At 42.7% G+C, this 12,186-nt stretch overlaps 1 protein-coding gene across 1 annotated transcript; it reads right to left on the bottom strand.

The window, feature by feature from the left end:
• Positions 1-404: 404 nt before the first annotated feature.
• LOC137374444 (TLR adapter interacting with SLC15A4 on the lysosome-like) lies at positions 405-11,326 on the bottom strand. The gene is made up of 2 exons (XM_068040568.1): positions 11,238-11,326; positions 405-3,914 (listed from the first exon to the last, which is right to left on the bottom strand). The coding sequence occupies exon 2, from the start codon at positions 3,899-3,901 to the stop codon at positions 2,999-3,001; it is 903 nt and encodes a 300-aa protein (XP_067896669.1). The 5' UTR covers positions 3,902-3,914; positions 11,238-11,326; the 3' UTR covers positions 405-2,998.
• Positions 11,327-12,186: the final 860 nt, after the last annotated feature.

Raw genomic sequence — 12,186 nt, 5'->3', positions numbered from 1 at the left:
ATGCCACCACACCTTCTCCCCGAGATTGTAAATTTGTGCCAATATGAGGGGTATCTTTCTGTGTTGGACTTGCATCCATTTGAAGTTGAATTGAGAAGCCACTTGCAGCTGGCAGAGAGAGAAGACGTGCGTCAATCCTTCTGGTTAGGCTTCAATCTCATGTCCCAGAGATGAAGGAACAGTGTCATAACCCACTGTGACATTAAATTTCTCAAACAGGTAATATTTTAACTAGTGCACTTGATATACATATGATTAGTTTAATCCTTAAAATTCAGGGCAGTTTCACTTTAAGTATTAAATCCCAATCTGTTTGAGTTAATGTTAATGGTGTAATTTAAGCACTATCATTGTCCCTATCACTTTATTGAAAAGTTTATTTGAGAAAATCTAGGAAACATTGGGGCCAATTTTCCTCTGCCCACCATCACCCAAATGCAAGTTAGGCATAGGGCTCCCAGAGTTCATTCCACCTGAAGGGATTGAGCTCAGTTGTCCTTATAGGTTCTGGTCATTATAATGGTCCCAGCATTCCCATGGTGCAATAGCACCCCTTGGAAGAAGCTTGCACCCAAAAGTGGGGGAAGAAAGTGTGCCCAGGCCCGCAGCAGCAGTACTGTTCACTATCCTCAGGAACTGTTGGCTGCTGTACAAAACCATTTTTGGAGATCCTGCAGTCTGAGTGGGCTGGATGCAACCATGAAGGTCCACCAACAACGGATGCTGGTGGACTTGGGCCTCTGCCAAGCAGAAAACAAGGAAAATGATGCAAAGTTATAGAAAGAACTTTCATTTATCTGGCACCTTTCATGACCTCAGGATGTCCCAAAGTGCTTTACAGCCAATGAAATACTTTTGAACTGTAGTTACTCTTTGAAACGTGGCAACTAACTTGTGCACAATTATGTCCTACAAAAAGCAATGAAGCAAATGACCAGGCAGTTTGTTTTTAGATGTTGGTTGGGGGAATATATTTTGATGAGGAGAATTCCCCCTCTCTTCTTTGAATTGTGCCATGGGATCTTTAACATCCACCTGAGAGGAAAGATGGTCTCAGTTTAATCTTTCATCTGAAAGACATCACTGCCATTTCATTACCATGCCATTTAAAAGCTTCTCCATTCTGAGCAAAAGTTCTTCAGCCTCAGTGCAGTGCCAGGAGGCAGAGGCACATTGTAACACACTTACATTCTTTAACGTTTCCTTTGCACCGGGAAATAGGTGCGACACAAAGGAGAGACTAGTGGGCCTTGTTTTCTCTGGCCTCATGTCCAATTTACTTGAGGTATAAATAATAAAAAGGATTAGCAATGCAAGGAAATGGCTGCGCTTTAACTAATGGAGTCAATTGAGCCACTTCATAGTGAAAATGTTTGGATTTATAATGTAGAGAAACTAAACAGCTACCCTTAAATGTTTCCACTTGATCAGTTTTAAGCCAGGCAATATAAGCTTTAAATGAGCTGATCAGAAGTTCTTTAGGAATAAACCAGACACCTATTTTTCTAAGTAGAAGTCATTTTATTTTTCCATTTATATATGTGTTATAATGTGGAATTATTAGTTATTACATCCTATGTGACTGTGATCAAGGTAAACTACCCCTCCTCCTCTTCGTAACCTGTCTGCAGCCTTTGATACGGTTGAGAACATCATCCTTCTCCAACACCTCTTATCCGTGGTCCAGCTGGGCCTTCACCTGGTTCCATTCTTATCTATCCAACCTTAGCCAGAGAATCACCTGCAATGGGTTCTCTTCCCACTCATGCACCATTACCTCTTGAGGCCCCCAAGGATCTATCCTTGATCCTCTCCTATTTCTCAACTACATGCTACCCCTCAGCGACATCATCTGAAACACATCAGATTCCACATGTACAATGATGATAACCCAGTTCTATCTCACTACCACTTCTCTCATCCCCTCCACTCTCTGATTTGTCACACTGCTTGTTCAACATCCAGTGTTGAATGAGCAGAAATTTCCTTCATCTAAATATTGAGAATACCAAAGCCATTGTCTTCTGTTCCTGCCACAAACTCCATTCCCTAGCTATGATTCCATCCCTTTCCTTGGCAACTCTCTGAGGCTGAATCAGACTGGTTGTAATCTTTGCCCCAAACAATATTTGCCTTGGGATGAGCTTAGGACCACATATCCACACTGTCTCTAAGATCGTCTACTTCCACTTCCGTTACATTGCCCAATTCTGCCCTTGCCTCAGCTCGTTTGCTGCTGAAACCCTGATCCATGCCTTTGTTACTACCGAACTTGATAACTCCAGTGCACTCCTGGCCGTCCTCCCAGCTTTCACCCTCTATAAACCTAAGGTCATTGAAAATTCTACTGCGCATATCCTAATTTACACCAAGTCTCATTCACACATCACCCCTGTGCTCGCTGACCTACACTGGATCACAGTCCTGCAAGGTCTTAATTTTAAAATTCTCACCCTTGTTTTCAAATCCTTCCATGGCCTCACCCCTTCCTTTCTCTGTACACACATCCAGCCCCTACAACCCTCTGAGATCTCTGTGCTCCTCCAATTCTGACCACTTATGCATCCTTGATTTTAATCAGTCTACCATTGGTGACTGTGTTTTCAGCTGCTGAGGCCCCGAGCTCTGGAATTCCCTCCCTCTCCCTTCTCCTTAAAACCTACCTCTTTGACCAAGTACTTGGTCACCTGTCCTAATATCTTCTCCTGTGGCTCAGTGTCAAATTTTTGTTTGATGATTCTCCTGCGAAGCAGCTTGGAATGTTTTGGCACCATATAAATGCACGTTATTGTTGTTCAAACAACTTTCTCCAGCAGGGAAAAAACAATTCAGAATTCAAACCATGGTCACACCCTCCCAACCCCCTCTTATGTCCCTATCCTGCCTCCTGTCCAATCCTGGACATGGCTACAAGTGGCAATCCTACTCAAAATTAACTCGTCTTTAATAACTCATACTTAAAGCCTAGATAACCTATTTTTTAAAACTGCTTTTTTTTTCAAGAAGATATCTGTAAATTTGGTGTACTGAGTTCATTCGATTGTATTTCACTTGCAAGACGTAACAGGCAGCTGATAACCATGTCCTTCGCCTTTGTAGTTTCCATATTCTGCTCTCGTGATATCATCATGCTAATTTGGTCAACATTACTCATTACAAGTTCTGATTCCATGATTTTTGTTGGTGATGCACTGCTTACCATGCTGTCCATCATGTACTGCTTGTACAGCTCTAAAACTTTCTGCTCTAGGTAGTCATTGAGCTCAGAATTGGTAAGTGGCTGAGAGTGCTGGATGATGCTTTTGTCTTTAGCACTGCAAATTCGCCAACAGGAAGTGTCGCTGTTGGCTGGCTTGTTTGGGAACTCTGCTGACAGTTTAGGAGACTCCATCGGCAGTGGAATTTCCGACGAATACAAGAATGGGACCATATTTGCTTCGTAGCTGCTCTGAGATGTCAAGCCAGATGTTTCTGAATTGATTGGCAGCACATGATCTCCTGCAATTTGCAGGTCATTGTAATTATCACAAATACTTTTACAACATGAGGGAACCAAATATGTTTCCTTGTTTACACTGGAGCTTCCTGGAATATCTACAACAAGGGACTTCTGCCTTGCAATTGGTGCCAAATTTGAGACCTGTAGCGAAGGTGTATTTATTTTTTCCCGTGTACCCAATCTGAAAGATCTGCCAATGGATTTACACCTTTCAAGAAGTGACAGAGCCCCATTAGGTATATCAGAGTGAGAGAGATGTGTAAAGTTACTGACAGAAGTCAGCTCATGTACCATGTCATCCTCTGATGGGTTTTGTTGCTTCTGCTCACTCTTTTTCATTCTGGTTTCAATTTGGTTTTCATTCCAGTAAGGAATTCCACAGATGAAGCCTTCACTTAACATCGCTGTTGAGAACCTTTAAAGAAAAAAGTAAAGCACAGGTAAAATGTAATAGGAATTTTGCATGCTGAAAACGGACTTCTCCATAAGACAAGGTTTTAAAGGAAAAATAAAATACTGCAGATGCTGGGAATCTGGAATAAAAAGATGGCTGGTCATAAAGGAATGGATTTTGTGCAGGAGGCGGGGCGCCTGGCACTGCGCCAAAAAGGCAGGGGAGCCCTGCCTCTGCATTTTTTCAGCCCGCCCACCCCGCCCCGGATCGATTCTCCTGTCGTCTGTGGTGAAAGTTTAAAGATTTTATGGGGATGGAGATGCTGCCTCCAAGAACTTCCAACCAATCACAGGGCCGGCAGCACAGCAATATCGGCAGCGCCACCGGGAGCAGTGGCCACTGCTGGTTCTGCATAGGCCTTTGACCCAGGCCCAGCACTGGAAACTTACAGAAGAGGGAGGTGAGGTGGGGTCACTGGGGCCTGTCTGGATGGCTCCGGCGAGGAGGGGTGGGGGTTGGGCATTTGGTCCAGGGGGAGAGGGATCCCGGGGGTTGAATTGGTTCCCAGTGGGGTTCCACAAATTGCCCACAAAGGAGGGCCCCCCAAGCCCATAGGGAGTTTTGTCTCGTTTTACAAGGCATCCTCCCCACGTGGCCAAGGCCACCCCCCAGCATCCTCCCCGGTGGCGGCGGAAGATGCCCTTAAGTGGCTGTTAATAGGCCACCTACGGGCCTTAGTCAGCCTCTGGGTGGGAAGGCTGTCATCAGCCGATCCTGCCCCGGGATGATCGGGCATGGAAGTCCCGGTGTCGGCTTCCGTGATGGCCACTCTCACTCCGATTCTCTGCCGCCCCACCCCCACCCCCCACCCCACCACCCCCAACACGGAACCAGCCATCAGGAGGAGAACAAGATTCAGCCCAAAGGAAGTGAAAATATTGTTGGGGAACTAAGTAACTTTCCATTTTCTGCATGAGGAGAGCAATCACTTCAGCTATAGCAATATAGAAAGACTTGCATTTACATTGCATTTTTCACAACCTCAGGATGTACCAAAGTGCTTGAAAGCCAATCGTTTAAGTCCCTTTTTTGGAGTGTCATCACTGTTGAGATTTAGCAAACATGACAGCCAATTTTCATACAGCAAGGTCCCACAAACAGCAAGGTGATAGAGCATTGACTGTTGGTTGAGGGAGATATATTGGCCAGGATTGCTAGGATTCCCCTGCTCTTCTTCAAACAGTTCCATGGGATCTTTTACTTATCTTATCTGAAAGATGCCACTTCCACAGTGCAGTACTACCTCAGCACTACACCAAAGTGTCAGCATAGATTTTGTTTTTAAATCTGTGGAGTTTAAAAACAGTGCATTGCTTCTCCATTTTGCCCAGGCTGCTTCCAAATTCTCAGAAAAGCATTCAGTAAGCTCTCCCAATAGGCCAGTGGGTAAATGTATTGCTTAATGCATCAGTAAGCTGGTAAGAACCAAGAGGTCTCAGGTTTCATACCTGCTCTGTGCCCAGTTAACTGATATCAACTGGTACCGCAGTATGGCTCCTGCAATCAGCTACATCAGCCCTGGGCTGGAGGAGGAAAAAAAAGACAAACAGGATAGCTATCCTGTGATTTTTGCTGAAACCCAAATGTTGGATGAGGTCAGGATCTGGCTTAGCTACATAGGAATGTAGGAACAGGAGTAGACCATTCAGCCCATCGCGCCTGCTCCGCCATTCAATACGATCATGGCTGATCCACTTCAATGCCTTTTCCCAACATTATCCCCATAATCCTTTTTGCCGTTTGTATTTAGAAATCTAACAATCTCTACTTTAAACATACTGAATGACTGAGCGTCCACACTCCCTCTGGGGTGGAGAATTCCAAAGAATCACAACCCTCTGAGTCGAGAGATTTCTCCTCATCTCGGTCCCAAGTGGCTTCCCACTTATTTTGAAATTGTGTCCCCTGTTTCAAGACTCCTCAACCAGGGAAACAGCTTACCTGCATCTACTCTGTCTATCTCTTTAAGTACTTTGTAGGTTTCAATGAAATCACCTCTCATTTTTCATCTAGATTGATACCTGAAGGATGAGTGAAGTACTGGAGTGCTGATGATGCTTGTGGCACCATTACCCAGCACAAGGACAGCGGTTCCAGGGGAAGCGGAGAAAGAAAAGACAAGAAAATGTAAAAGGAAATATAAAACAGCACTTTCAATATACCAATTTATTTTTATTTTTCAAAATTGTTATCATTATAGCCACTAAACATGGATTATGCTGAATTATTGAGGCTATAGGATGTCTGAGAGGGATTGGTTCTGGGTTTGTTGTATTCCGGCTTTGAATGGACAAATTGTTAATGCATGGTAAACAACAAAAGGGACAGATGGGAATGCTGCAGTTTCTCCTGAGTGAACCATGATAGCCTGTCTTCTCCATGAGAGGTTTCTGTCCTCCCGGAGCTCGACTTAGGACATCTGTGCTGCAGTGAGCCAGGTTTACTACCCCAGCAAAACTTCCCGCCTACCACTGTCCTGAAGGAGAGTTGTTTCTAATGAATGAAGGGCAGAAGGCTTTGATTATCATGTTTAATGCCTTAACAGGCAAAAAATGAGCTTCCTGAACTTCATCACCAATCAGTATGCGAAGAAATACATAAGTTTGCAAAGAATGAATAAGATGTCTTCAAATTCACAAACAAATACAAAGATCACACTTTTCAATTACCATCTTGGCATGCAACATGTAACGTGTCTGACTGGGCAATGGGCAATAACAAGTTTGGTAAAGGGAATTGTGATAAGCTTTATTCTGATATTTTATCCAGCAATTCTTATGTACAAACCTATGTAATGGTGTTAAATTATTATGAAGGTTCCACATGGATGCCTAATACCACCAAGACTGGTCAGTGAGGGTTCTCAGTACTGGAATGAATGGTAATCATGTTGATTCTTATCTTCAAGGGCTATAGCTACCTTATCTTGTCCTGGTATAGGTTATTGGAGCTCTATACGCATATGACACAAAGGCATTCCTCATTAAGATATAAATGAAGCTTGTCTTGATGATAGGTTTATATAGCATGGAGTAAACTACAATTATTTTGTACACTTTGCTCTCCTGGTTGATGAAAAAGATTGCAATTATATAGAACCTTATCATACTTCTCAGAAATGTTACAAAGCAATTCACTTGCAAAAACTAGCCTTAAAGTGCAGTGACCTTAATTATACAGGTAAATGTAACAACTATTTCGCAAATAGTAAGGTCCTACAAACACCAACAAAATCAACGTCCAGTTATCTGTTTTGATGTTGTTGGTTGAAGGAGGAATGATGCCCAGGACAGTAGAAGAACTTTCTGTTTCTCTATGAATTGTCTTTCTTTTGGGCCTCCTTATCTCGAGAGACAATGGATACGCGCCTGGAGGTGGTCAGTGGTTTGTGAAGCAGCGCCTGGAGTGGCTATAAAGGCCAATTCTGGAGTGACAGGCTCTTCCACAGGTGCTGCAGAGAAATTTGTTTGTTGGGGCTGTTGCACAGTTGGCTCTCCCCTTGCGCCTCTGTCTTTTTTCCTGCCAACTACTAAGTCTCTTCGACTCGCCACAATTTAGCCCTGTCTTTATGGCTGCCCGCCAGCTCTGGCGAATGCTGGCAACTGACTCCCACGACTTGTGATCATGAATTGTACAATTGTACTATTTGGATAGATTGATGTCTTACTCAAAGTGTAGCATGTCACCTAGAGTCATACACATAGACTAAGCCAAGAATATCTGCTCAAGTCCTAGATTGGGGCTTGAACCCAATCCTTCTAATCAGAAGGGAGAGTGCTACTAAATGAGTCAACATGCAATGGAACCTGTGCTTTAGGGCATTGATTCCTGAATCCTGTAATGTGAAGCTTTTTATGTTGTCTGATGCAACATAAATAAGATGCATGGAGTTCAGTTGATTGAAGATCTCAAACAGATTTATGAAAACTAACAAGTATATACAGTGCAGAGCTATCTACTTACATGACCTGCCTCTTGATATTACAGTTACAGAGTGCCTCAGGCTTGTAGTCACATTACTCTAGCCTGGCACGCAGCTCATTAGCATACTAAGATCTTAAAGGGACATAACTCTTAAAGGCAATCACACAACAAATCCTGAATGAACAATGAAGGTAATTTCCTGAAGAAATCAATTAAATTAACCAAGCATACCTTGCCTTTATAAATCTATATTGGCGAAGGTAACAGCAAAAGGCTAATCTTCCATCAAGAAAATCTAGCACTATTCCCCAGTTACAAGCAAAAGGAAAATGTAAAGCAGGATTTCAGTTGTTGGCAGCATCTCAGTCACGGTTTTATGCCATTTTTATTTCCTCCCTTCCATTTAAGGAACAAGTCCCCTCTACCAAAGTTACTGTTAAACTGTCGGTTAGCAGATGTGTAATTTCCAAACTTCCTGCGCTGCAACTGCACTATTTTCATGAAAAATCTGTTTGTCATATCAATTTTCATTGGTTTACAAATGCATGGACTAATTATATAAATTGCTTTAAGGGAATTATCCTGTCATTTGCATCTGATGCCACAATATTACAAATGGCATGGAGCGCTTCTGGCTCTGCAACCAAAAACAAAATTGATAAACTCTTTTTTCCAGCAAGATGTGGCCCAATTAAGAGATTGGAGTCTTGCCATTTGAGAAATTTGCAAAAATGTGCCAACGACCAACCTACTGCTTATATGGTACAGCTTGCCAATATACCAATGTGTTGTACCTTAGAGCTGACTCCCAACAGATGGCTTCATAAAGGTAATATTTGCAATTATTGTGCTTATGTTGCCTGTTTCTCTTTGTTCTGAGCTGAAGTAAAATGTCTACGAGGTAACAGTATGTTGTTTAAAGGAATTGAGTATATATACATAGAGAGCGAGAGAGAGAGTACCTGATAATTTCAGGTATATTTGAACACTTTTTTCTTTCTCCATAAGGTGGGTAGTCATGCTGGGTATAGTTCCACAGACATCATCCCCCAGTATTTTCCCAGAATGAGACTCTAGGGGCTGAATTTTACCGTGGGCTTCGGGAACATGACATTGGGCCAAAAAGAGGTTTACGAGCCTGCACTTGTTGGCAACAGGACTAGCTTGACAATTTTACTGCAGGCAGTCTCCTAATTGGCTGTCTGTGGGCTCGCCATCCAATTAAGGGTGGTGGGCGGGTTCCTGATGCTGCCGGCCTGAGAGGGCCAACACCTCGAGAGCGCAGCAGCCCCACTAGGAGAGGTGGTGCTACTGAGGCAGGTAGGAGACCTCAAGAGCGCCTCATAATAGTATATAAAATTAAAATTTAGGGGGCCGAGGGTGGTAGACCTCATAGGACAGAGGGGAAATCCTTCCGGGGGATCACTGGAGCTGCAGGGGCTGCCTTTATTGCCTGCTGCTCCCTCTTTGGACCATGGAGCCTCTGGCTCTGATGGCCACCGGGCTTCCCATAGGGAGGCTCCTTGAATGAAGCCTGTGCCGTCCCCACATGGCGGGGGGCAGCTCCGCCATCAGCAAAATGCCAGTGGCCCTGAAAAATGGCCCATAATTGGGCCCTTTAATTCTGCCTCTGTGGAGCGTTGCAGCCGATCTGCCTTGCAGCCCACCACCGGAAAACTTCTCCAGCAGCGGGGCAGCAACGGGGAGCAGCCCTGAATCAGCTTTTCGCTATTTTGCTGGCCATCCTGCCTCCATTCCCGCCAGTAAAATTCAGCCCTACATGTCAGTCTCGACAGCAAAGGTTAGAATTTGACCTGGGCCCATTTCAGTGCCTTCAGCATGTGCCCGATCCAAGAGGTCTGAGGATTGTTGGAAATTGTTCCTCGGGTCTCTTCAGCATACTCACCATTTATAGTTATTCTTTTATGGGCTGTGACCTTCACTGGCAAGGTCAGCATTTGTTGCCCTTCCCTAATTGCCCTTGATAAGGTAGTGGTGAGCCTCCGCAGGCAGCTCGCCCCAGTGAAGACCTGTCTGCCTCGCTCGCAGTGATCCTCAGGTAAACTCAAGCTATGAAGCAGGCTATGGATGGGATTGATCACAACTCCTATGGAGTCGGGGAGCACTCCTGCTTCTCCTGTCTCCACAGGATATCTTTTAATGAGAGCAATTTTAAAAAATTAACTGTGGGGGCCACTGAAGAATCCTGACTAGAACAGACCCCAATTGCTGCCCTGGTCATTGCTGACTGATTTCTTAATGGGATCCTTCAACAAGTATTAGGTACCCAATTGTATGTCCAGGATGCCTAAACAAAAGGGCTCCATGGTTTATTGGTGGGACCAATGCCTGCACAAAAGAATGAATGCAACACATACCAATTTCTATACCCACGTGTTTACAGGCTGTTCAGCAGGAAGCCAAATGCTGCCCACAAAATGAGATCTAACAGTATACTGAATTTATGAACTGAAAGATAATCATGAATTTATACAATTTACTATAATAGTTCCCGAAATTATTTTAGAAAACTTAGATTTGCAATATTTGAGGTAAAACTCAACAAAATAATAATGTTGAAATGTGCAGCATATGCAATTTATTTAATGGACACCTTCTCACAAATGCACTCCACATCACAATCTTAATCTGACTGAAAGAAGACTGATGGCTTTTAGCAAATTAATTCAGATGCTGACATTTTCCTCTTTTCATGAATTGGAAAGTTAAAGCGCTTCACCTAGATCCCAGCCAAAAATTGACACACTTTATGTGAACTGTGATGTGAAGGATTTGGAGTCAAGGTATTAACATCTGAATAAGAACAGCACCATTACTGCTGGATAAACAAGCTGTAAAACAAATTATCTCTACTAAAATCCCTCTCTTTTAAAATAAATATGAATTCTACAAACCAACATACAATTAATCTACAACAAAATGTATTTTCTTAATACCTCAAATATATTATTTATCTATGTGTATTAACTATCTCTTGTAACTGAGCAGGGTACAGCTCGTCGCATGGGTTTGGAAGACAGATACCTCATGACATTTAGCCTGGTACTAGCTTAAAGTGCAGAAAGACAGAGAAATTACAGTTATTAATTGCTATTTTACTAAAAATACATGGCTTATTCATATCAGAAATATTAAGTATTAATGTTATGATATGCTTGAACATCCTTCACTACATATATTATTCTTGTCACATTCCCATGCTTAGTGGAAATAGTTCATACTGTTTAATAATATATTAAAGATATCATTGAGCTTTTCAGTTGTTTAAAAATGTCCTAAACCACAAAGTTAAGTCTCATTTTGCTAAGTGATTTAATATTTTATCTAAAAAATGCTTACCTTTAGTTGCAGTAAAAAATTTCATTCATTATACACTGCACAAGAGAGAGAAACTCCTCAATTAGAGGAAGCTGAAAGTCTAGTTATTTTTATATATCAGATCAAAGAGGAAGTCAGCAGTAACGTCAACTGTTGAACGTTTTTCTTACATAACATCATAAGAAGATAAAGGAGATAATAGTGAACTTTGACACTTATTTTACAATTGGGGTAATGGTCATTCAAACATGATATAGCTAGCACATAAAACAACACAAAATGAATCTGACATTTTTGACTTACCAAAAAATGGTTTACAGAACTTTTTCCACATTGTGGGCCAATGTTCCCAGATATCATAGGTGCTAAAAAGCCTCTGAAGTGGCCAAGATGGGGTATCAAGCTGCAACACTGGCTTAATCCGTTTTGGTGCAACATGCCATCTTGGTAAAGGAGTTGAAGCTTGCACTAGGAACAGCTGCTCGGAGAAGAATTAAGGAGTTGATTGACAATTAAATTGCTTGCAGGTGCTCCTTAAAAAGGCTGCGTAATCTAGTAGGTAACAAGTCAATTAACAACCTCTCCTAATCGAACCAGCTGAACAGGAGTAGACACGTCATTGTTGAGGATTTTGAGCACCACTGAAAGCCATGCTTGACTTTCAATGTTCATTTACTGCTGGAGATTGACTGACTAAGCTGCATTTAAAAAGGATTTTTTGAGACACATCAGGAGATTTTCTGGGATGTTTTGTTGACCCCCTGGCTTGATGGTAATGGTAGAGTGGGACATTTGCTGGTCCATGAGGTTACAGATTGTGGTTGAACACAATTCTGCTGCTGCTGATGGCCTACAGCACCTCATGGATGCCCAGTTTTGAGCTGCTAGATCTGTTCAAAATCTATCGCAATTAGCATGGTGGTAGTGTGAGGATGGGACTTCATCTCTACAAGGACTGTGCAGTGGTCAC

Source organism: Heterodontus francisci, chromosome 10 (assembly GCF_036365525.1).
Source record: "Heterodontus francisci isolate sHetFra1 chromosome 10, sHetFra1.hap1, whole genome shotgun sequence".
Classification (NCBI taxonomy): domain Eukaryota; kingdom Metazoa; phylum Chordata; class Chondrichthyes; order Heterodontiformes; family Heterodontidae; genus Heterodontus; species Heterodontus francisci.
Note: the sequence above shows the minus strand (reverse complement) of the source record. Positions and strands in the feature narration are given on the sequence as shown.

Bases quoted from the DNA above. Each gene is read 5' to 3' on its own strand.
- LOC137374444 (XM_068040568.1), bottom strand. From the start codon at position 3,901: ATGTTAAGTGAAGGCTTCATCTGTGGAATTCCTTACTGGAATGAAAAC.